At 52.4% G+C, this 22,251-nt stretch overlaps 9 protein-coding genes across 9 annotated transcripts; 6 read left to right on the top strand and 3 right to left on the bottom strand.

The window, feature by feature from the left end:
- Positions 1–463: 463 nt before the first annotated feature.
- Positions 464–1,519, bottom strand: HMPREF1120_00424 (serine/threonine-protein kinase ssn3; the record flags this gene model as incomplete). The annotated part of the gene is made up of 1 exon (XM_009154422.1): positions 464–1,519. The coding sequence occupies one exon, from the start codon at positions 1,517–1,519 to the stop codon at positions 464–466; it is 1,056 nt and encodes a 351-aa protein (XP_009152670.1).
- Positions 1,520–1,598: 79 nt separating this feature from the next.
- On the bottom strand, positions 1,599–2,012 carry HMPREF1120_00423 (uncharacterized protein; the record flags this gene model as incomplete). The annotated part of the gene is made up of 2 exons (XM_009154421.1): positions 1,599–1,840; positions 1,943–2,012. The coding sequence occupies 2 exons, from the start codon at positions 2,010–2,012 to the stop codon at positions 1,599–1,601; spliced, it is 312 nt and encodes a 103-aa protein (XP_009152669.1).
- Positions 2,013–2,556: 544 nt separating this feature from the next.
- Positions 2,557–4,861, top strand: HMPREF1120_00422 (MFS transporter, SP family, solute carrier family 2 (facilitated glucose transporter), member 3). The gene is made up of 3 exons (XM_009154420.1): positions 2,557–2,711; positions 2,810–2,972; positions 3,025–4,861. The coding sequence occupies exons 2-3, from the start codon at positions 2,886–2,888 to the stop codon at positions 4,363–4,365; spliced, it is 1,428 nt and encodes a 475-aa protein (XP_009152668.1). The 5' UTR covers positions 2,557–2,711; positions 2,810–2,885; the 3' UTR covers positions 4,366–4,861.
- Positions 4,862–5,584: 723 nt separating this feature from the next.
- On the top strand, positions 5,585–6,809 carry HMPREF1120_00421 (uncharacterized protein; the record flags this gene model as incomplete). Its single annotated transcript, XM_009154419.1, has 3 exons — positions 5,585–5,846; positions 5,986–6,291; positions 6,366–6,809. Exons 1-3 carry the CDS (start codon positions 5,730–5,732, stop codon positions 6,807–6,809), a joined length of 867 nt encoding a protein of 288 aa, XP_009152667.1. The 5' UTR covers positions 5,585–5,729.
- A 312-nt stretch (positions 6,810–7,121) lies between these two features.
- Positions 7,122–9,083, top strand: HMPREF1120_00420 (glucanase). Its single transcript, XM_009154418.1, has 2 exons — positions 7,122–7,584; positions 7,667–9,083. The coding sequence occupies exons 1-2, from the start codon at positions 7,487–7,489 to the stop codon at positions 9,000–9,002; spliced, it is 1,434 nt and encodes a 477-aa protein (XP_009152666.1). The 5' UTR covers positions 7,122–7,486; the 3' UTR covers positions 9,003–9,083.
- Positions 9,084–9,667: 584 nt separating this feature from the next.
- Positions 9,668–11,513, top strand: HMPREF1120_00419 (MFS transporter, SP family, sugar:H+ symporter; the record flags this gene model as incomplete). The annotated part of the gene is made up of 4 exons (XM_009154417.1): positions 9,668–9,890; positions 9,985–10,164; positions 10,259–10,520; positions 10,578–11,513. 4 exons carry the CDS (start codon positions 9,668–9,670, stop codon positions 11,485–11,487), a joined length of 1,575 nt encoding a protein of 524 aa, XP_009152665.1. The 3' UTR covers positions 11,488–11,513.
- Positions 11,514–11,868: 355 nt separating this feature from the next.
- On the top strand, positions 11,869–14,406 carry HMPREF1120_00418 (uncharacterized protein). Its single transcript, XM_009154416.1, has 3 exons — positions 11,869–12,243; positions 12,305–13,178; positions 13,225–14,406. The coding sequence occupies exons 1-3, from the start codon at positions 12,061–12,063 to the stop codon at positions 14,187–14,189; spliced, it is 2,022 nt and encodes a 673-aa protein (XP_009152664.1). The 5' UTR covers positions 11,869–12,060; the 3' UTR covers positions 14,190–14,406.
- Positions 14,407–14,450: 44 nt separating this feature from the next.
- HMPREF1120_00417 (DNA (cytosine-5-)-methyltransferase) lies at positions 14,451–18,314 on the bottom strand (the record flags this gene model as incomplete). Its single annotated transcript, XM_009154415.1, has 2 exons — positions 14,451–18,158; positions 18,213–18,314. The coding sequence occupies 2 exons, from the start codon at positions 18,312–18,314 to the stop codon at positions 14,451–14,453; spliced, it is 3,810 nt and encodes a 1,269-aa protein (XP_009152663.1).
- A 405-nt stretch (positions 18,315–18,719) lies between these two features.
- Positions 18,720–22,125, top strand: HMPREF1120_00416 (minichromosome maintenance protein 7 (cell division control protein 47)). The gene is made up of 4 exons (XM_009154414.1): positions 18,720–19,166; positions 19,218–19,348; positions 19,401–21,312; positions 21,393–22,125. The coding sequence occupies exons 1-4, from the start codon at positions 18,867–18,869 to the stop codon at positions 21,477–21,479; spliced, it is 2,430 nt and encodes an 809-aa protein (XP_009152662.1). The 5' UTR covers positions 18,720–18,866; the 3' UTR covers positions 21,480–22,125.
- The last annotated feature ends 126 nt before the right edge of the window (positions 22,126–22,251 follow it).

Below are 22,251 nucleotides of genomic sequence, written 5' to 3'. Positions count from 1 at the left end.
GGTTCCATATTTCCAGACTGGGTGGCGAAAAATGCTATGGGCATAAGCATTCAGCATGGCTTGTTTCACTCGGTCGACTTCTGGCAAACAGGGAAATGGTGTCAATACTAGATAAATTTGCTGGCCGCCTGAGAAATGGTGGCTGCAAAAGACACGGCTGTTGAGCTGGTCGCAAAACAAAATCACAATGCAAGTTTTGTCAACTGGGGATTTGATTATGCTTCAATGCCGTGCAGTGTGCAATTGCTTCCTTGTGGGATTCCGACGTGGGAACCAGGCAACGGGCCTCATTCATGCTGTCCGTACATTGCGCCCGTGGCATCTCATGGGAAATCCGTATTGGATACCAGTGTGAAGCAACGCAATAGGGTATCAGCCATGCGTCTCGTGTATTGCAACGCTGCGGATCCTATTCATTGCCTTTCATACATCGCGCCCGTTGTATCTCATGCGAAGTTTGAATTCATCTCCTCTTCGCCGGAGGCACAAGTGAATCATCCGGCAAGCCGCCTCTCTTTGTGCCCGGCAAACTGCCCGTCCCAATATCATTCGTCTCCGTACTCACCCTCCGATGCGGATATACTTCATCCAGTCCCTCGAAACAATTATTGCTGACCCAGATCTCGCCCTTGTGAGGTCCATCATCCGTATTGCGAAAGTACTCATGGTGTAGGGCTCTCTCGGCCGTCAATCGTTTGTCCGGATCGTACTCAAACAGCTCCGATAGAAGCTGGAATCCGCGTTGACCAGGAGATTTGTCCGGAGGATAGCTTGCATGGCGGAGACAGTTGTTATACCAGTTCTCCAACCCGCTTCCATTACTCCCACCACCAGAACCGCCGCCGCCACGGCTGCTCGACGGTGTCGGATAGAGGCTTCCTCCGCGGTTCACCACGAGTGACTGCAACTGCGGATACTCCGGCATATCAACCAGACCCTTCCAGTTCTCACGTCTAGGCAAACCCAAAATCTCGACAATCTTGCCCATCTGGTTCCGTTGAAAGGGGACGGTCTTCTTGCTGTCCATTTTCGTCTCTTCGCCTTTGAAAATGGGTCTCAAGCTGAGCAATTCGGCGAAAATACAGCCAACGGCCCACATGTCGATCGCGGGCGTGTAGTGGCGTGCACCCAGGAGTAGGTCGGGGCTACGATACCATATAGTAACCACGACCTTGTCACCTGAATACAGAGATGACAACGGCTTGTGAAACAGACGGGCTAGGCCGAGATCGCCGATTCGCACATGGCCGGAACTAGTGACCATGATATTTGCAGGCTTGAGGTCACGATGAAGTACCCAGTTCTGGTGAAGATAGTAAAGACCGTTAAGGAGCTGGAATAAAATCGATTTTATCATGGTCGCGGGGATTGGTCGACGCGTTGGCTGGGTATGGTGGTGGATGATCTGGAGTAAATCATGCTCACAGTACTCGAAGACCATGAATACGCATTTGTCCTCCAGGATGATTTCCGCCAGGTGGACGACATTCGGGTGTGATAGTTCTGTGCATAGGGACATCTCTCGGATTGCTGACTGGGACAGGCCTGTGTATTGGACATTATCGCCTTCTTTTTCCGGTTTGAATCTGGAAGTAGAGTTAGCAATATGCTCGCTTCGTGTTGAAGAAGTTGAAAAGGGCGGGGACTTGCTTCTTGATGGCATATAGCTCCTTGGGTGCGCTGGAGCCCACAGGACTTGAGGGATCACTACGAGGGTTTTTCTCGACGGCCTTGTATACCCGGCCGTAGGTGCCACTGCTGATGAAGCCGATGATGTTGTATTTTTGCCCGATCTTGACTTTGGACGTGTAGTTGTTGCCAGGCTGCTTCTTGGAGGAATCTGTTCGTGGCTGTCAGCAAGAAAGCAAGGCAATAAGGTTGGACACATGTAGTATGTCATATCTGGAAGAAGAGACTGCAGGCGCCATTGCCTGGTACATACCATCCAAGCCCAACTGAGTGGTCTTTCGAAGCTGCTGTGCGATGCTCAGACTGTTCGTCGATCGAGACATGTTGAAGTCGGGTTTCCACATGTTCTGGTAGTTGCAGGTGATCGGGCCGCCCAAGATTCAAGAGACCATGGGAGATTATCTCCTATCATGACTAGATGTACTAGCACATTGGGACGTTGACGACCAGGTGGTAGAAGCAGTGCTTCTGCGTTTGTAGAGACCGTCCGTACGGAGTATTCGGCAAAAGGATGTCGGTGATGTAAAAGACGGTAGACCCTGGGTATTTTCTGGCTTTCAACGATTTCAAGGCAACGTGGTGAACAGGGAAAATATAAATTCAATGCGTACGATAAAATAAATGTTACTGGCGTCTCATGCTGGGATGTTCGTTATACTGCGTGCAGAGGGTCTTGATATCAAAGGATGAGAGACGCCATCTGCCAGCACAGGGCCAGTGCGAGATGGGGGCGAGGGTTGGAGTCCGATCGTGGACCAGCCGGAATGCGGATTATCGGATTATCCGAGCCGGCCAGGGTCCGCGAAAAGGAGCCAGGCTGCGCTTTCCCCAATGCGGCACGTTGGTGATGGCTCCCGCCGATGTCTCGTCCATCGGAGGCCGCCGCTTCCTCCTCTATCGCTCATAAGATACTCTAGAGAACTTATGTGCGTGACGCCTCCCTCCCACCATGGCATACTATACTAGGCAGTTCGTTTTGTCACAGCTGCATTTGCTTACCAACTATTATCTGCCCATATAAGGTATGTCAGATATCCCCGAAGGCTGGCCCGTCTTCTCATATGCACCCTCGCGAAACCTTCAAACGACCCGGTTGGAAAATGCTAAAACAAACTATCAGTGGGCACAGTGTCCTTCAGTACTGGCAGAGGTCGTCAAGTAACTTTGAGATTGCTCATAAGCACCCCGAGGGCTTGATGGCTTCGTCAACGACAATTACTCCTTATCTTGTCTATTTAGCTTTCATTGTCACACTTGGACCGTTTCAATTTGGTTACCACCTGGTGAGTGCAGAATTGTCGCTCCAGACGTAATGAGAAGACTGACACACTTCAGGGAGAACTCAATGCCCCTCAAAAGGTCATCACATGCGATGTGGCTCAATTGCCCGAATATAGTATTCTCGGCCTTCCACAATGCATACCGATGGATTCCGCCCAATGGGGACTGGTCCAGTCTCTCTTTACCATCGGAGGGCTCTTTGGTGCCTTATTCAGTGGCTCAATAGCCGCCCGATTCGGACGACTGTATGCAATGAGATGGTTGTCGTTTTTCTTGGCCGTCGGACCGATTGCTGAGGCCACCGCAAATGGGATGTGGGCCATGGGCATGGGAAGAGCGATATCTGGGGTTGGAGCTGGTGCTGCCACTGTCGTTGCTCCCATCTACATCTCCGAAATCTCCCCTCGGGAAAGTCGCGGTCTCTTCGGCGCCTTTACCCAGGTCCAGATCAACGCCGGTATATTCATTGCCCAGCTCCTGGGATACTTCTTATCCCGGAACAACACGTGGCGCTGGATCCTTGCAACAGCCGGCTTCATTGCGACAGCGACGTTAGTTGGTTTGGCAGGTGCTCCTGAAACACCCAAGTGGCTCGCAGCCAACAATCGACCTGGGACTGCAAGAGAAGTCTTGCAGCGTATCCGAAGTCCGAGTGCTGATATTGGAGAGGAAATGGAAGACTGGGACATCGAAGTGGATGCAGAGGAGCAACGCCTTCTGGAACCTACAACCGAACCCAGACCACCGACACAACGTACTAAATCCTTCCTCGACGTTGTCAGTAACCCGAGGTACAGAAAAGCTGTGATTGTGGTCTCTGGAGTTATGATGGCACAGCAACTCACTGGAATCAACAGTGTGGTCATGTACAGCGTTTCCATCCTCGGAAACATCATGCCCAATCAGGCAGCGTTGGTCACCGTCATTGTTTCCGCGGCCAACGTATTGGTGACCACGGCGGCGGCGCCTCTAGCTGACCGCTTTGGTCGAAAACCATGCTTGCTCATGTCGCTTTCAGGAATGGGTTCAGCGTCTGTGATGCTCGCTACAGGACTTACACGCGATGTCCCAGCATTGACTGTGATCGGTCTGGTCCTCTTCGTCTGCAGTTTCGGCTTTGGATTAGGGCCGGTACCCTTCATGATGGCGAGCGAGCTGGTCGGGCCGGAAGCTGTTGGAGCGACATCCAGCTGGGCACTGGCATGCAACTGGCTATCAACCTTCCTGGTTGCTCAATTCTTCCCAATTCTCAACGACGCCCTTCCCAGAGGAAAGGTCTTCTGGATTTTCACAGCACTTGCCGCGGCATTTGCAGCCTTTGTCGGGATTTTGGTACCCGAAAGTAGGGGGCGTGCCAACCCGGATGAAGTATGGGGGAGAGCGCACCGATCATAGATTATATGACCTGGATTTCCGGGTGGGCAGTATGATCCTGCTCCTACCAACCTAGGTTTCTGGAGAGTGACTTCATAGCGCTTTGCCCGTGCTGGCTGAAAGAGTGATGAAGAGGCTGTATTGTTAGTGTATCATTAGTGATGCCAAAGGTCGCAACAAGGTCTTAGTTGAGCCTGGAGTTTTATCTTTCTGTGTCGAGTGGAAACATTCCCCAGCCACCTCAGCAGGAGAAGTAATGGAGCATCCCGACGATATGTCAAGCAAAGAGAGTCCATGCCCACTTCTCCTCTCCCACGAATCAACAAGAATGGCTCATAGTATATCCGATGGGAACTGGTATCTGACTGCTTCGTTGCCGCTCGATATCCAGTGCATCTTGGTCAAGAGAAAGGACCCAGAGAACCGTACAGGCATACCCCTAGAGTCTCTTCACCCTTGCATTGTACCATTGCAAGTTTGCTCAACAACCACGAAATAGAATTGTCCCATTTCCTAATCACACATCCAGGTTCAATATTAACATCAACTGCCGCATGCAGGTATCCGGGGCGTTCGTGTCGTATGGCGTCCTGTTTCAACTGTGATCAATTTCCCGGACCAGCTGTGTCCTGACCTATACCATTTTAATTGATGGAAAATGGCTTGGAGGTTCTGTATATGTTTTACCAACCATATGCCCAATATCATGTTGCGATCGGTTGTAGACTCACAGAGCACCGTCTCAAGAGAATGCCTGCGCCATATTGCTGCTGCGTACCCTGATATGCTTTGACGCCTCTCAGTTTGTGTGTAACATGGCAGCCTTGCCAGTGGAACTAGTCGTAGAACACAATGCACCGGATAGCTGCCTTAGGTGCATTTGCACATTAGTATTGTTCTTATCCAGGTGACTGGCAAATCAAAAGGTCATGAGATACTAAAAGATAGTGCACAGAGACGGGGGTGATGTTTGATGACAATGGGGAGGGATCCTAAGGGATCTCCAGAGGGTACTTACTATTTCACGTCTTCACGTCTTCACGTCTTCACTGCTGAGCACTAACAGGCTGACACTTTTTGTCTTTTCGGTTGTTGTTCGACATCAGTCTGCAAAGTCACACGTCGCAGTTTCACCGTCACATGAAGCCTCACCCGATCTTCAACTGAGCCTTTGTTCAGTATCACATTCCCCATCGCGCTTCACTTCACCGCAGGCATAGGAAGACAGACATTCTACTTTCGCAAGCCAGCGTTAACTAAACCAAACCAAGCCAAACCAGCTTCTGTTGTACACTTCGCAACATACAAACCTCATAGTACTGATCAGTTCGATACCTACCTACCTACCTAATCAAGTTCATTCATCGCGACCTGAATCTCGCATCATGGCAGACCAACAACTTCAAGCAGAATTCTTCCTCTCATGGGGGATGGTCGTTCTCGCGCTTCAGGCCATCAAGGTTGCAGGATACGACAAATGGGATGACTTGCCATTCTGCGCGGTAAGTTTCCCAGCAATCTTGACTCTAAACGTACCAGGTCGAGATGTTGACATTAAGCTTGTCTAACCTTTGCCCCCTTGCTTCCTGCGCTCCAGTCAACTTTTCCTTTGGTTTTGAAATCAATACTGATATCTGACAGAAATACTGTTTCAACATCGGCATCGACAACACAATCACCCCATGCGGCTTCGACCTGTCCTGCGCCTGCTTCAACAAAGACAGCAACCTCGCCAACCTGGTCACCGCATGTCTGGAACAATCACCACCATGCGATTCGAACGCGACAAAAGCTGCGGTCTGGGACTACGGCAACAGAGTCTTTTGCAATGAGTCCGATCCCGGTAGTGCGTCGTTTGAGATTGTTGAGGGCACGTACGCTTTGACATTGGCGCTGTACACTATGTACAACTCGCAGAGTGGACAGCATGGTCCGACTTCGATCCAGGTGAGTCAAGACAAATCATGGATACATACCTACATTTTATAGTATTCCTTGCTAACACCATCCGCGATCCGCAGATGACTTCGACTGTGACCACACCTGTTACGGAGTCTGCCACGTCAACTAGCACTACTGCGAGTGGTAGTGATGACAATGGCGATGGATCGGGATCAGCGGCGCAAAGCTCAACTGCTACTGCCACCGCAAACGGCTCTTCTTCGGCAACCTTCACTTCTGCTCCGGAAAGCGGCGCCTCAGGTTCTCCAGCTGTCAACCCTACCGATGTCAACCCCTTGATCACAAGCTATTCAACACAGGTGGTGACTGCGGACAGTACTACCGGCATGACTCGGACCGTGAGCGCTTCTGCACCAGCCACGACAGTGACTGTCATTGCACCACAATCGTCCAGCGTTGCGCCATCGGTCTCTGGTGAAGGAATCCGTTTCCAACGATTGATGAATGCACTGGTGCTGGGAGTTCTTATGGTCGTAGTGTTGGCGCTGGCGTTGTGGTATTGAGATGCTGATGCTATGCGAGGCTGGGAAACAAGGACTCTGCAGGCGGCTATCTCGGTTCTCGAATGGCAATGATGGAGAGGCGCGATGGAGGACCTTAGACCCTAGCTGCACGACTATGGGGATTGGGTGATACTGAAGCGTAGGCGAAACGAAACGGAGAACCGCGCACGTCTGTCGTCTGCAAAGAGTTGCGGTTCGGTAGAAATAATGTCAGGAGTTGAAATTACCCCAGATTCCAGAAACCCACATTTTACGGGGGCCGACCCGCAATCCGGCTACTAGTATGTCGCTGATCAATGAATCAATGGCTTTCGATCAGGCGCTTCTCTGGCCGGGTATGATCGGTGATAGATGCCGAAGATCGTTCTTCTCGGGTTCCTAGGATGAAAACAAACCAGTGCCTGCTGTCTTTGAAACGCTGATCGGCGACAAATGGCGTCGATGCTGTGTCGTCTCTCGTGCCAATCCCAATATTTCTCGTCCATTCAGGCTAAATTCGCCATCAATGGGTACTACATATACCAACTTCCACCGGAGGAAGCATTCTTCGTGGAACGCACGTACGCGTTCATATTATTGCCGTATCAGTTGCGTGAGCGGACGACTGTGGTTAACTTGCTCCCAGAGAAGTGAAGAACGGTCACCACACAGTCGGACTGGACCGGATATTGTCGACCATGGCGACAGGAATACTCAGAGTCAAAGGCACACAGGTGGTGGACAACAACGACACTCCAGTGATCCTACGAGGCGCCGCGATAGGAGGATGGCTCAAGTCGGTCTCCCTTCCATGTCCCATTGCACACCGCTTCTCCGGTGCAACAGGATGAGAGCAACATGAACTGATAGACAGACAGCATGGAGAACTTCATCACCGGCTTCCCAGGACATGAAAGCAGCATCCGGGCCGCCATGTTGGCAGTCATGGGCCAAGAGAAGTACGAATTCTTCTTCGACCGATGGCTATACTACTTCTTCACCGAGGCGGATGCCCGATTCTTCCGGTCCCTGGGGCTCAACTGCATTCGCATCCCATTCAATTATCGACACTTTGAAGACGACATAAACCCGCGGGTGCTGAAGGAAAGCGGATTCAAGCATCTGGATCGGGTGATCGATCTCTGCGCCCAGCATGGAATCTACACGATCCTCGACATGCACACGGTACCCGGTGGCCAAAGTCCCGGATGGCACGCGGACAACACGACCAGCTACGCGGCATTCTGGGACTATCGCGACCACCAGGACCGGACGGTGTGGCTGTGGGAGCAGTTGGCGCGCCGGTACAAGGACAACCCCTGGGTGGCGGGCTACAACCCGATCAACGAGCCCTGCGATCCCCAGCATGTCCGCCTGCCGGCATTTTATGTCCGGCTCGAAAAGGCCATCCGCGCCTTCGACCCGCACCACATCCTGTGGCTGGATGGGAACACGTTTGCCGCCGAGTGGAAAGGGTTTGACGAGGCCGTCGAGGCATTGCCGAACTGCGTCTATTCGCTGCATGACTACAGCATGATGGGCTTCCCCACGGGCCAACCGTACATGGGCACCATGGAGCAGAAGCAAAAGCTTGAAGCACAGTTTTTGCGCAAGTCCGCTTTCCAGAGAACCCACCACGTTCCAATCTGGAATGGCGAGTTCGGTCCTGTCTACGCGAACCCAAAGTGGGACAACGACGCGGACACCGTCAACCAGCGCAGATATGACTTGTTGGGCGAGCAGCTGAGGATTTATGACAAACATGAGATCCCCTGGTCTATCTGGTTGTTCAAGGATGTTGGGTTGCAGGGCATGGTCTACACGTCCCCCGACTCAGCTTGGAATAAATTGGTCGAGCCGATACGTGAGAAGAAGAAACGTCTGCAGCTCGACGCTTGGGGGATGTATCCTTCCAAGGAGGTCGAGAATGTCATCGGCCCGCTGGTGAGCTGGATCGACTCGGTCTCTCCCACCGCCAAAGATGTGTATCCTCCCACCTGGAATACCCGGAGACATATCGAGCGGGCTGTCTTGCAGACGTTTTTGGCCGAGACGTTTGTGAATGAGTTTGCTGAATTGTTTCGCGACAAGGACCAGACCGCGCTGGAAGAACTGGCCAAGAGCTTCGCTTTTGACAATTGCATCCAGCGTGAAGGTCTGAATAAGATAATGGCCGATTATGCGGACTTAGCGTCGAAGAAGCGAGGGGAATAGACGGACTAGCCATACACTATACTGCAATTCAGATTAGTTTCTGACGTAGATGGTTGGCCACATACTATATTAAAGGTGCTGTGAGATATGAATTGTGGGATCGTGGTTCTGACTACCGCAGTAGACTGAAGGAAGACAGACGACTAACAACCGAGGAGGATGGTTTGTAGTTGGTCGAAATTCCGTCCCGTGATTTGCTGACCTCCTCGCCGACAACACTCGGGCTCGCTTGAGACTTTTGCCAAAATAGTTCGCTTTTTCTGCCTAAATTCACTTGAAGCCTTGGCTCACGGGCTATATGGTCCCCGTGGGGAATTTCGCCGAGGTGCGGATCATCCATGATTGGAGTTTCATATCAAGATTCGGTCTGGATAGCCCTCTCCGACGACTCCTCTGCTGTGGAGGGAGTTTGTGGGAATGGGAGCCCTGCTGCGAAGAGACTGTTCTCCCGGTACCGGCAAATGTCCTCAGACACGGCAGTGATTGTTGTTGTATATCTTTGCGGTAAGATAAAAGGAGCCTCTGATACCATGACGGCGAATTCCTATGCCGGTCCCTCTTGAGCATTCTGCCGTTGTTCTGAAAAAGCCCCACCATTTCAAGCAATACATTTGGGCGCGCTGTGTGTGGCTGACCGAAGTCGACTTCCAAAAGCTCAATAAAACATGTCAAAGGCTATCGCAGGCCACGATGTCGCGGCCCAGGATGTCGCCGAGGTTTCCGAAATCCATCATCTGCTCGCCCAGGACACGACCCCCTGGTACAGGAAGAAGAACCTGCGGCGACTATACTTCTGCCTGGTTCCAGCGGCCCTGGGCGTCGAGATGACTTCTGGCTATGATGGGAGCGTCCTGAACGGACTGCAGGCTGTACAACCATGGCAAGACTGTAAGTAGAAACGGGTGTTTTCTCCAAGCGCGCCAATTAGCGTCCAAGTATGACCGTCGTTCCGTGAACTGACTTGTGGTCGGATTTCGTGCAGACTTCAACACCCCCAACGGCGCCCTTCTTGGTGTCATGACGGCAGCATTTTCGATTGGGGCCGTGGTTGCTGTCCCTCTGGTGCCCTATGTCAATGATCGATTCGGTCGGAAAGCCTGTGTGATAGTGGGCTCGACCATCATCACCGTTGGTGCCGTCCTGCAGTGCGCTGCTGTTAATTGTATGTTTGCCAGCTAGGTTAACTGAGTGGCTCGCGACGGACGAGCTGCTACTCCTACGACTTTTTGCAGTCCTTGCTAACCTACCTCTTCCAGTTGCCATGTTCCTCGTGGCCCGCATTATCCTGGGTATGGGCATTGTCTATGCCATTAGCGGGGCGTCCCAGCTCATTTCAGAGCTGGCATATCCGAAAGAACGAGCAGTTATCACTGGCCTCTTCAATGAGAGTTGGTACGCTGGGGCAATCATTGCAGCCGGCGTCACCCTGGGGACATTCTCCTGGAAAAGTAGTTGGAGCTGGCGTCTGCCATCACTGTTGCAGCTTCTCCCGTCAACCTTGCAACTCGTTTTCATCTGGTGAGCCATAAGAAGCGCCTCATTGCCGCTAGGAAGTATGATTGACAAACTTTACAGGTTCATACCAGAATCACCACGGTTCTTGGTATCAAGGGACCGCCACGAAGAAGCCCTGGAGATTTTGATCAAATACCACGCTGAAGGCGATGCATCCAGTGCGTTTGTAGCTGCCGAGTACCAGCAGATCCGCGAAACCATTCGAATGGAGCTGGAGAGTATCAAAAGGCCCTGGAAGGAAATTGTTACCACAGGTGTCAATCGCCGTCGAGTCCTCATCGCTGCCTGTGTCGGCCTGTTCTCTCAGTGGTCAGGCAATGGCCTGGTCTCCTATTATCTGTCCAAAGTGCTCGCGACTGTGGGCATTACCAAGAAAAGGACGCAGAACGAAATCAACCTCGGTCTTTCATGCTGGAACTTGATCACTGGTGTCACGGGCGCTTTGTTGGCCCACGTCCTCCCCCGTCGTCGGCAGTACTTGGCCTCATATATCGGCATGACTGTCATGTTTGCGTGCTGGACGGCCGCCTCAGCGGTTTATGCCAAGGATCACAGCAACCATCACGCGGCCATTGGTGTGGTTGCGCTTATATTTCTCTATTACGGGTTTTACAACCTGATGATGCCACTTACCTACATTTTCATCTGCGAGGTGTTTCCTTTCATCCATCGCAGCAAGGGCGTGGCCATCACCCAGTTCTTCTCGCGGGGTGGCAGTGCCTTTAATCAGTTCGTCAACCCGATCGGCCTGAAGAACATTGAGTGGCGGTATTATCTTGTGTATGTCGCCTGGTTGGCCGTGGAGAGCACCATAATCTTCCTCTTGTACCCGGAGACACAGGGCCCTAGCCTTGAGGAAGTCGCTGTGGTTATGGAAGGTGATAATGCGAAAGTCCGGGTGATCGAGATTGGTGCTCTCGAGGAAAAGGGAGTGGGCTCCCACGGTGTCGAGCAGGTCGAGAAGGTGTAGGGCGATATCCGGCCTTGCTGCCACATCCCTAGGTAACCATGCCGTGTGATGGAATGGCTACGGACTTAACCCTGGGTGAAAGAGAGGCATGAGCATAGTAAAACGATGTTGCACTCATCAGTTCAAAGCCTTTCGAACCCAAGGTACCTACAGTAGTAGGTGTTGTCCCATAACTAGAACACTGACAACTTGAAGACATGAATCTGGGAAAGCAATGATTACTGCTGATCCGGCGAACCAAGAAGTTACATGCACCATGGATGACTAAGCATAACCTATATAGCACGTGATAGGACCCTTTTTGTCACGTGTAAGCCTCGGTCATCTGATCAATCACGTGAAGCATCTTGTTTACTTTTCTCCGATCGGAACCAAAGCAACTGCGGCGCCAGTTCTGGTCGATCGGGTCACTAAGGTTAAACATACCACTCCTTGTCCCTGCTCAACCCTTTCCTCGTTGAATCCAATTGATTGCCAGATATTCTGCCCTTTCTGAGACGCTCCATCACACAAACTTCTCAACCCCCTGGTCGTCTAGGTCAATCCCCTGCAATTGTCCGCTAGGCCGCATCCATGTCTGGAATTGGCGGTACTTATCGTGGTACGCCAAACAGGCGCGGTCAAATCCCTTTCACAGACAGTCCCTCGAGCATTCCTCGACCAAAACTAGAGTCGACGGCCAGTACTGCACCTAGTGAGATGTCTACAACTTCGACAATGTCTGCCAGCAGGCAGAAGCAAAGCAAGAGAGATGAGGTATGTCTTGCCTTACAACCGCTCGGTAGACTTGTGTTGTTGACAAATGTTTGTCTACCAGGCTATCCGACGCAAGATGGAAGCCGACCTCAGTAAGAAGAAGCATGTTCCTTCCCGCGCTCGACATACTCGGAAAGCACCTCCTGGCACGGTGTTGGCGTTGAAACCCAGCCAGGCGCTCCAAATCAAGCCCAGCACCACAGTGGCAGAGGCCGCACAGCTGATGGCTGCAAAGAGAGAGGACTGTGTGTTGGTTACCGATGATGATGACAGGATCGCAGGTATCTTTACTGCGAAGGATCTAGCGTTCCGTGTTGTCGGGGCGGGAATTAAAGCCAATCAGGTCACCATTGAACAGATCATGACAAAGAACCCTCTGTGTGCAAGGACTGATACCAGCGCAACTGACGCGTTGGATTTAATGGTCAGAAAGGGGTTCAGGCATCTTCCTGTCATGGACGAAAACCAGGATATTTCCGGTATCCTCGACATCACGAAATGCTTCTACGAGGCCATGGAAAAATTGGAGCGGGCCTACAGTTCCTCACGCAAGCTGTATGATGCTCTGGAGGGCGTACAGTCTGAACTTGGCTCAAGCCAGCCTCAGCAAATCATTCAATATGTCGAGGCCTTGAGACAAAAAATGTCTGGACCGACCTTGGAGTCCGTTTTGAATGGACTTCCTCCAACCACTGTCTCCGTCAGGACTTCGGTCAAGGAGGCAGCTCAACTTATGAAGGAGAATCATACCACAGCAGTATTGGTGCAAGATCAAGGCTCAATCACTGGTATCTTTACAAGCAAGGATGTTGTTCTGCGCGTTATCGCACCAGGTCTCGATCCGTCGACTTGCAGTGTGGTTAGAGTGATGACACCACACCCTGACTTTGCACCCACGGACATGAGTATCCAAGCAGCGCTGCGAAAGATGCATGGTATGTGGTCTGGCGCTCCTCCTTTGAACAATACTAATCGAAACAGATGGACATTATCTGAACTTGCCGGTCATGAACGAAACTGGCGAAATTGTCGGTATGGTAGATGTTCTCAAACTGACTTATGCAACCCTTGAACAAATCAACACAATGAACACTGGCGAGTCGGAAGGCCCAGCTTGGAATAAATTCTGGTTATCCATGGACAATGACACCGAATCCATGGTCTCTGGGGAAGGGAGTCACCGTCCCACAACACCTGGACACCGTTCCGTGATGGAATCTGAAATGACCCGCCCGGGAATGGAGAGGGGTGATAGTGTCCTGCCACAGGATTCAGCATCCCATCGTGGAGACGACGCCCAATCGGAAGTTCTACCATCCATTGAGGCTCCTGAAGACACGCCCTTCCCTTTCAAATTCAAGGCTCCCAGTGGTCGAGTCCACCGGATACAGCTTGTTCCAAGAAATGGTATTGCCGAACTTGTCAGTCTTGTCACCTCTAAGCTTGGTGGCGAGATTGATGCTGTTGGAGGAGAAGCGACAGTTGAAGACGGAAAGCTGGGCAAGACGGGCTATGCATTAAGCTATCTGGATGACGAAGGCGACACCGTTTCCATCACTACCGACCAGGATCTGATTGATGCGGTTCTCCTTGCGCGACAAGGCAAACGAGACAAGGTGGACCTATTTGTCCATGACCCATCACAACCACCTATTGTTGCCACGATCGATCCCAGGCCGCAGCTATCCAAGCCTCCTACGCCCCCCGAGTCGGTTCTGAAGGAGGTGCCGCCGGTCGAGGGTGCCGACAGTGAAGAAGAGGAAGAAATTCCGAAGGCCAAAACGCTTCGCATGAGACGTTCTCCTGTCGTGCCGACACAAATAAAAGAGGAGCAACCACAACTTATCCAGGGCATCCCGAACGATCTCCTCCTACCAGGTGCAATTGTGACACTTGCAGTGGTCATTGTTGGTGTCTTTGCTATTGGTCGTGCTTCGTCCAAGTAATGGTGCCTTCGCAGACAGGGGCTGATGAATTTGTCTTAATGATTAATTTGACCTTCTCCACTTACAGCTTTTAGTTTTGACTGAACAAAGATATTCAAATTGATTTTGGTGCAGTCTTTGCAAATAGGTATTCGTTGATATGTTCAAGTGTCTTTGCGCAGCTTCCTCTAGTCAGGTATCTTCGACTACTAGTAATCCAGTCATCTCACACGTGGTGTTCTCTTCTTTTCTTGTTACATGTATAGCTGATTCCTTCACCTCTCACATCAGACTCGTTCGTCCGCCGACTTCCCTGTTTCCCTCTCCGTTTGGCATTTCTCCGTTCCGGCCGACCACGAACTCCCGATAAATGGCAGCCAGCCTTCTCCGCTCGTCATGCGAGATGGAACTTTTTGTTGTGCCCAGGGACTTTTCGACATGTTTCCACTCGATGGTGACGACTTGTTCGGTCATGGCGTTGTCGACGTCTCCATCTTTGGTGGTACCATCAGTATATCCAACAGATGAGGACCGACGAGCCAGACTGTTGCGAAGAAGCTCCTTCTCCCGTTTTCTCGCGAGTTTCAACTCGTCGAGCTTGGCGGCAATAGCTGCCCGCGAGTCCATTGCAGAGGAAGTGAGGAGTTTCTTCGCGCGAGCATCTTCTTCAGGGGAGTAGAGAAACTGCACGAAATCGTGTTTATCAGCTCCACCTCCACCACCGGCAGAATTACGCTTGCGACGGCGACCGTTGCCGGCGGTGGTAGACGATGAATGACTCGTAGACCCATTAACTTTATCTTTTTGGTCTTTATTGTTGTCCCCAAGTAGATCGTGAATCGCCTCCAAATGGGCATTATACATCAAAGCCTGGAGATCGGCACCACTAAACCCGTCAGTGCGTTGAGCAACAGTAAGTAACCGGTTATCCACCTCAGGAGCTAAATGGAGTTTCGAGCAGACTGCCCTCAAAATGTCAAGACGGTCGTCCATGTCGGGCATGTCGCAGAGTAAACTCTTGTCGAGACGTCCCGGACGCAAAAGGGCCGGATCGATCAGGTCAGGCCGAGAGGTTGCGGCCAGGACATAGACGCCCTCGAGACCTTCGGCGCCGTCCATTTGCGTCAACATCTGGTTGACGACGCGGTCGGTGACGCCCGTGCTGTCGTGGCCCCGTTTGGGAGCAATGGAGTCGAATTCATCAAAGAACAAAACGCACGGCTTGGCCGCTTGCGCCCGCTCGAAGAGGTCGCGTACCGATTTTTCAGATGCGCCGATATATTTGTTGAGAATCTCGGGTCCTTTCACGCTGATGAAATTTAGATTGCATTCGCCTGCGACGGCGGATGCGAGTAACGTCTTCCCGCACCCGGGGTAGCCGTAGAGTAATATACCGGATCGCAGGCGGAGTGGCGACCGTGCGAAAATGGGCGCGTATTTGGTCGGGTATAAGAGCGTCTCGAGGAGGGTGTTGCGCGTGCTTTTGAGGCCGCCGATAGACGCGAATGTCGTGCTGGAATGGGTGAGGGTCACGTTGCGCAGTGACGAGGGCGTGAAGTTGTGCAATGCGGCGTCGAAGTCGGCTTTGGTCAGTGTCGGAGGCGTGTTGCTGTCGTTGACTGTCATGTCGGTTTCAGTTTCGGCGGTGCTTATGAGACGTGTGAGGGTTTCGTTGCGCGCTCGGGATACTAGTAGAACTAGGTCTGCCGGCATGTAGCCGTCCGTCTTGCCGGCTATGTCGAGAAGATCCAGACTGGGCGAAAGCCGGAACCCTTCAGGTCCTGAAGAGGACGCAGAGAAGGGTGCGGATGAGGAAGAAGATCCTGGTCGCGAAGATGGATTCGATGGGTCCATCCACGAAGTCTCGGACATGCTTTGCGTGCTGTCCTGGCTCAGATTGTTGCGCATGTGCCGGTTTCGGGGGTTGTTCGATCCGTCGTCGGTCAGGTATGCCAGAATGTCGCGACGGACTTCTTTGGTCGGGGCTTTGATGCTGATGATGTCGCCTACGATGTGGCCGCCGATGATAATGCTGTTCAGAGAGTCTTTGGACTGTGCGGTCGCCAGCAACGCCACGCCGGAGTGGATGCTGCAGTATTGTCTGACAATGGCGCATAAGATCTCGGTGATCTGCCGGCTGCGTCCGTTGTCGTTTCCAACCTGCAATTCCGTTTCAACGGGACAGATCTTGTCTAGGTCGTCGAGAACTACTACCGCCTGCCCGCCAAGTCGGGCGCACCATGATGCTGACATGAATAATCTCGTCAGAGTCTCTTTGACTGTCGACACCCTTGTTTCGTCCGTCACGAGCTTTTGACACGCAAAGTAAGTCACGTTGAACAGGTAGTCTTCCCGAAGACGTTGCGAGATAGATTGGGCAAGCGAGGTTTTGCCGGACCCGGTGCCACCGGTTAGAAGGACTGACGAACACAATGACAGGTTCGACATGCATTGCTTGAAAATGCTCTCTGTGCCGACCAGGTGAGGGAGTTTCGACGGGATGCCATGAGCGAACGTGGGAAAAAGGGCTGTCAGTTCCACAGGTCGTGGGACTTCGGACTTGATCTCAAACTCCTGGTCTTGCTCTTGTCCGTGTACCCACAAGCACGAGTCGCCGCCGCGGTCCTCATTGTTTTGGTCTGTTGACGCCGGACGACGGAAGCGTATGATCCCACCATCGAATGACGAAGGAGAAGAAGGGTTGCCGTCAGGTGGAAGGACCATCCCGTCAGTGATAGGACCTGCAAGGAGGCCATCATCGCCTGCAAATGTGAGGCGAAGTTTGTCTGCTAGGGCTTGTTTTGCAGCTTTGGAGTCTCCGCCGAATTTTAAGCCTTCTTTCTTTTTGGAATTCAGAGGCAGGAATGGATAGAACTGGAACTTCTTGATGGAGTATCGCGGAAGCGGAGGCGTCGCAGCCTCGACACGGACAATGGCTCCCACTATGCCTTCGACTCCGAGCATTTTGCAGAGAGGGGACGACAAAACCACGTGCCTGGTGTCGACTGCGTTTGGCCATGGAAATACTCGGGCCACAAGCTTGGATGCCGGTCTCCCAACCTCGCTGCTTTCTTCCTCCTTCAGCTGGTTGACCTGGTTCGCATCGAGCTGGGCCCGCAGACCTGCTGGCTTCACAATTGTCACGTTCGCCCATGTGGCTGCCCGGAGGCCTTCTGCTGCAATGACATCATTGCTAAGCCAGATACACAGCTTGGAGTTGGGCGAAGATGTGGATTCCGTATCTTCTTCGAAGAATCCATCTGCCGCTGCTCGGTCGAGACCACGCAGAAAGATGGCAGACTTAACAGGTCCTCTGCGGGCGTGGGAGCTTCGCGCATTACTAACGCCACTTTTGCCGCTGCGTCTGCTTGCTATGCTTCTCGAATCACCACGGACACTCCGGCCCGCGCTCTGTCGCGTCTTCGGCGCGACTATCACTTCAGCGTCCGGAGCAATCTTGGCAAAAGGCGAAGTGCTCGGGATGGGAGGAACCAATGAAGTTACAATGATGTTGGCCGTCGCTGTTGGAGATAAGTGCAGCGTCAAGGGGTGACTATGTTCGGCCTGTACCGTAGCCTTGCTGCTGAAGGCAGGGTTGGGAAGTGCTCGAATTTGGGATAGCAGATTCAGTTCCAGGAATGTGGCGTGTAGTTCTATCACTTCCCAATCGGCCGGCGTGAGAGGCTCAATGTTGATACTGTGCGCGACGGGTGGATCGAGGTGGATTAGGATGCCAATCTTCTGACCTTCGGATAGACCGAGTACTTTGGCAAATGTCGCATCAATCTCAACCATCTGGCTCTCTTGCTCTCTACCTCCCGCTCGAGCACGGTCGTTGCTGATCATCGAGGCAGGCCTGGTGCGGCTGGGCATTCCTGTCCAGCCAACATAAGCCGACCTCTGGAAGCCAGCGGAGTTCCCGCTCGAGATGGCTCCCGTTGACAGAGTCTGTGACCGATATTGCAGTTCGACAACCACATTTTGAGCCGGCTAGAGGAGCATTAGTTTGCAGGGGTAAATTCGGCCATGCCGATGGGTACTCACTATATTGGTGTTGCTGATCAAGGCAATAAGGCCTGGAGGGAGGTTGACCAGACAGTTTTTGAGTGAGACCAGGGCCACCTCAGCTCGAACGGCCGGTGCCATGTTGAAGATGGGCTATATAATGAAAGAAATGCCCGGCGCCAACGTGGTCTCACCGGAACGAGGACAGCTCCAGGACAGCTCAAGGAGGATATATGCAGGAAACCTGGGCTAGATATAATGCAAACAAACAAATGGCCACCACATAGCCCGCGAGACTCGACACAACCACACCCTAGAAGACACGACAGGCGATAAATGTAGACGAAAATGGTGTTGTTGATAGAGCAATTGAGGTCGCTGTTCTTGCATCTCGGTGCCAGTCGCCGATTGTCGGGACCTCGGCAAACTGTACGGTCGACCAAGGGGAAGAACCCGCAGCGGATGTTGTTGAATGCTTCGCACTAAATACACTTTAACAGAACGCGTCGCGCCGCGTGGGTCGCGTTTTCTTTGCAGCGCGCGCCGCGCCAGCCTTCGCCTTCTGTCATTCTGCATTGATGGCCCCTTGCTCGAAGATCCCTCAATATCTATCCGCCTTGGTCATCCATCCACGTCGTCCAGCTCGCCTGAATCCAGCAACTTCTTGACCTCTCCTCGTTGCAGCGCAACACAATGGCGCTCTTACAGCATAAGGCGCTCGTCGATTACGAGAAACAACTAGAGGCGTTTCAGTCGTTTCTTGAGAAATTCGAGACCTCCAAAACCTCGACCGACGCGGCTGCGGAAGCAATTGATGATTTGCACCTAAACGGCGACCATACCAGCGACGAATATGATTTCATGGACGATGTTTCAGAAGGCCATTCCGGCAACTCGAGGCGGCAGCCCAAAAGAAAATACATGGATATGTTACAAGAGGTAGCGAATCGAGAGCGACAAAATGTCCTGGTAGAGCTGGATGACCTCCAAGAGGTACGGGACAAATTTGGAGAGCTCTGAACCTGAATTGACAAGTTGCGCTAGTTCGAAGAAACGCTCCCCGCAGAGCTGAATCTGAGATTGGTCGAGTCTGTGACAACCAACACGAAGCATTATGTTGACCTTTTCGCCGATGCTGTGGACAAAGTCATGCCCAAGCCCAGCAAGGAGATCTCGTGCGTAAAGTATGCCCTGGCTGGATTAGGGCAAATGCTGACATTACCTCAGATTCAAAGACGATGTTCTCGACATCATCATGGCCCAGCGGGCAAAGAGGAACGAGACAGTAGCCTCGGCGCGAGAAGCAGAGGCTGACGCCGCCTTACCAGTTTCTACATTTCCTCCGGAGCTGACGAGACGATACACAGTCAACTTCAAACCGGTGACACCGAGGGGTTCCGATGCTCCGAAGAAGACTTTGGCCGTACGGCAAGTTCGGGGTGAGCATCTTGGGCACCTCATCACAGTGCGCGGAATCACCACAAGAGTGACCGATGTCAAGCCGAGCATACAGATCCAGGCCTACACCTGTGACCGGTGTGGCTGTGAGATCTTTCAGCCAGTCACGTCGAGACAGTTTACACCTTTGCAGATCTGCCCGTCGGAAGAATGCAAGGAGAACGACTCCAAAGGCCAACTCTTCCCATCGACCAGAGCATCGAAATTCTTGCCGTTCCAAGAAGTTAAGATCCAGGAGATGGCCGATCAGGTTCCAGTCGGCCATATCCCTCGAACGTTAACAGTACACTGTACAGGCAGCCTTACGCGAACAATGAGTCCTGGCGACGTCGTCGATATTGACGGCATTTTCCTCCCGACACCTTATACTGGGTTTCGAGCGATTCGGGCTGGTCTTTTAACAGACACATATTTAGAGGCTCAAAACGTCACACAGCACAAGAAGGCATACCAAGACCTGACGATGGACCCGCGCATCATTCGACGGATCGAGTCATTCAAGGCGACGGGCCACATGTACGAGTACCTGGCTCGATCTATCGCGCCGGAAATCTACGGTCATTTGGACGTGAAGAAAGCGCTACTGCTGCTGCTCATTGGCGGCGTCACCAAGGAGATGGGCGACGGCATGCGAATCCGTGGCGACATCAACGTCTGTCTGATGGGCGATCCAGGTGTGGCCAAATCCCAATTACTGAAATACATTACCAAAGTGGCACCACGGGGCGTGTACACGACCGGAAGAGGATCCAGCGGAGTAGGTCTGACAGCAGCCGTGATGCGAGATCCTGTGACGGACGAGATGGTGTTGGAGGGTGGTGCTTTGGTGCTTGCGGACAACGGAATCTGCTGCATTGACGAGTTTGACAAAATGGACGATGGTGACCGCACGGCGATCCATGAGGTCATGGAACAACAAACCATCTCGATCAGCAAAGCTGGAATCACCACGACGTTGAACGCCCGCACATCGATTTTGGCAGCAGCCAACCCTCTGTATGGGCGGTATAACCCCCGGATTTCGCCCGTGGACAACATCAATCTCCCGGCAGCATTGTTGTCGCGATTCGACGTGCTGTTCTTGATCCTGGACACGCCGTCGCGGGAAGCCGACGAAGAGCTGGCCCACCACGTCTGCTACGTCCACATGCACAACGAGCACCCGGAACCGGAAGGTGAGGGTGTCGTGTTCTCTCCCCACGAGGTCCGACAGTATATTGCGCAGGCACGCACGTTCCGGCCCAACGTGCCCAAGTCTGTTTCGGACTACATGGTCGGGGCGTACGTGCGGATGAGACAGCAGCAGAAACGCGACGAAGGGTCGAAAAAACACTTTACGCACACTTCGCCCAGAACGCTGCTAGGCGTCCTGCGTCTGTCTCAGGCGCTTGCGCGGTTGAGGTTCAGCAACGAAGTCGTCAACGAAGATGTCGACGAGGCGCTGCGTCTGATCGAGGTCTCCAAGGCAAGTCTGTATCATGACCAGCGTAGTGGAGGCGATCAGACGGTCAGTTCGAGGATCTATGATCTCATCCGTGGAATGAGAGAGTCCGGCGCCGCCAGTGTCGGGTCTGGCGCCCGGGGAGAATTGAATCTGGCCCGTGTCAGAGAATTGGTCTTGGCCAAGGGCTTCACGGCCGATCAGTTGCAAAGGACCATTGAGGAGTATGAGTTGCTTGATGTAAGTGGCCACTTTACCTCATTTTGCTGTGTTGTCTACTTGGGTCGTCAACATTTGACTAATTTTTGCTTTTAAAACAGGTCTGGCAAGTTGCCAACAACGGCACGAGACTCGTCTGGATCGAAGCCGGCGATAGCGATGACGAGGACATGGACGATGGAGAATGAATGAGTGACGACTTGACTTGATTTCTGCAACTGGTATATTTGGTTTTGTTACATGGCCAAAATGGGGCTGTGGGCACATCATCAATTCGGATTTCTACAGAGCACGAAGAGAGCGGGAAAGAAGGGCATATCGAGCCAGGCCTAGGGGCTGGGAGTGGAGGTGGCTTTTTGAACGAAAGCTCTACCGTCTGATCTGGTCTGATCTGATCTGTTTCTCTTCAATCGAAACTCGTCCCCATCACTACTACCGTCGACCCTGCTATTTAGCACGGTGGGTCCAGGCCTTGTGGCCCCTTTATATCATGGACCACGCCAGTTGGCTTGACTCGCCACCTGTCGAAGCAGTGCCTGCCTGGAGAATCGCGGATATACTGTACTGTACTCTCAGCCGTCTCGACCGAGGAGATTCTTCTCAGATACTCTGTGGTCCTCTACCGCGGCAAACGAAGTGTTATATTGAGCCGATACAATGAAGGTACAATAGTACCCAAGTTGCCGGCGTGGACTAAGGATCATCCAGCCTTGCGGATCAGAGCCTCGCACTGACAGAAGCACAAGAGGAAAGAAAGAAACAACAATATCTGTTCCAAAGCGCCTCATGCTACAATTTATGATAATGAAATTATTTTACTGTGTTCGTTGCCAATGATGTGCCAGTAAATTCCAGGAATTAGAATGACTTGAAATGCCACCGCTTGGCCAATGCATGGCACAGCTGAGCCAAGCTGCACAGCCTCGTGCTCTCGCTGCTAGTGGCCTGAAGCCAGGCTCC

The sequence above is a fragment of the Exophiala dermatitidis genome, assembly GCF_000230625.1.
Source record: "Exophiala dermatitidis NIH/UT8656 unplaced genomic scaffold supercont1.1, whole genome shotgun sequence".
Classification (NCBI taxonomy): domain Eukaryota; kingdom Fungi; phylum Ascomycota; class Eurotiomycetes; order Chaetothyriales; family Herpotrichiellaceae; genus Exophiala; species Exophiala dermatitidis.
The sequence above is the reverse complement of the archived record's forward strand: the minus strand, read 5'-3'. Positions and strand labels throughout refer to the sequence as shown.

Excerpts from the sequence above, each read along its gene's own strand:
- HMPREF1120_00422 (XM_009154420.1), top strand. The coding sequence starts at position 2,886 with ATGGCTTCGTCAACGACAATTACTCCTTATCTTGTCTATTTAGCTTTC. Across the intron at positions 2,973-3,024 it reads TTCAATTTGGTTACCACCTG|GGAGAACTCAATGCCCCTCA; the intron begins GTGAGTGCAGAA and ends GACACACTTCAG.
- HMPREF1120_00420 (XM_009154418.1), top strand. The coding sequence starts at position 7,487 with ATGGCGACAGGAATACTCAGAGTCAAAGGCACACAGGTGGTGGACAAC. Across the intron at positions 7,585-7,666 it reads GCGATAGGAGGATGGCTCAA|CATGGAGAACTTCATCACCG; the intron begins GTCGGTCTCCCT and ends ATAGACAGACAG.
- HMPREF1120_00418 (XM_009154416.1), top strand. The coding sequence starts at position 12,061 with ATGTCTGGAATTGGCGGTACTTATCGTGGTACGCCAAACAGGCGCGGT. Across the intron at positions 12,244-12,304 it reads AGCAAAGCAAGAGAGATGAG|GCTATCCGACGCAAGATGGA; the intron begins GTATGTCTTGCC and ends TTTGTCTACCAG. Across the intron at positions 13,179-13,224 it reads AGCGCTGCGAAAGATGCATG|ATGGACATTATCTGAACTTG; the intron begins GTATGTGGTCTG and ends TAATCGAAACAG.
- HMPREF1120_00416 (XM_009154414.1), top strand. The coding sequence starts at position 18,867 with ATGGCGCTCTTACAGCATAAGGCGCTCGTCGATTACGAGAAACAACTA. Across the intron at positions 19,167-19,217 it reads AGCTGGATGACCTCCAAGAG|TTCGAAGAAACGCTCCCCGC; the intron begins GTACGGGACAAA and ends AAGTTGCGCTAG. Across the intron at positions 21,313-21,392 it reads AGGAGTATGAGTTGCTTGAT|GTCTGGCAAGTTGCCAACAA; the intron begins GTAAGTGGCCAC and ends CTTTTAAAACAG.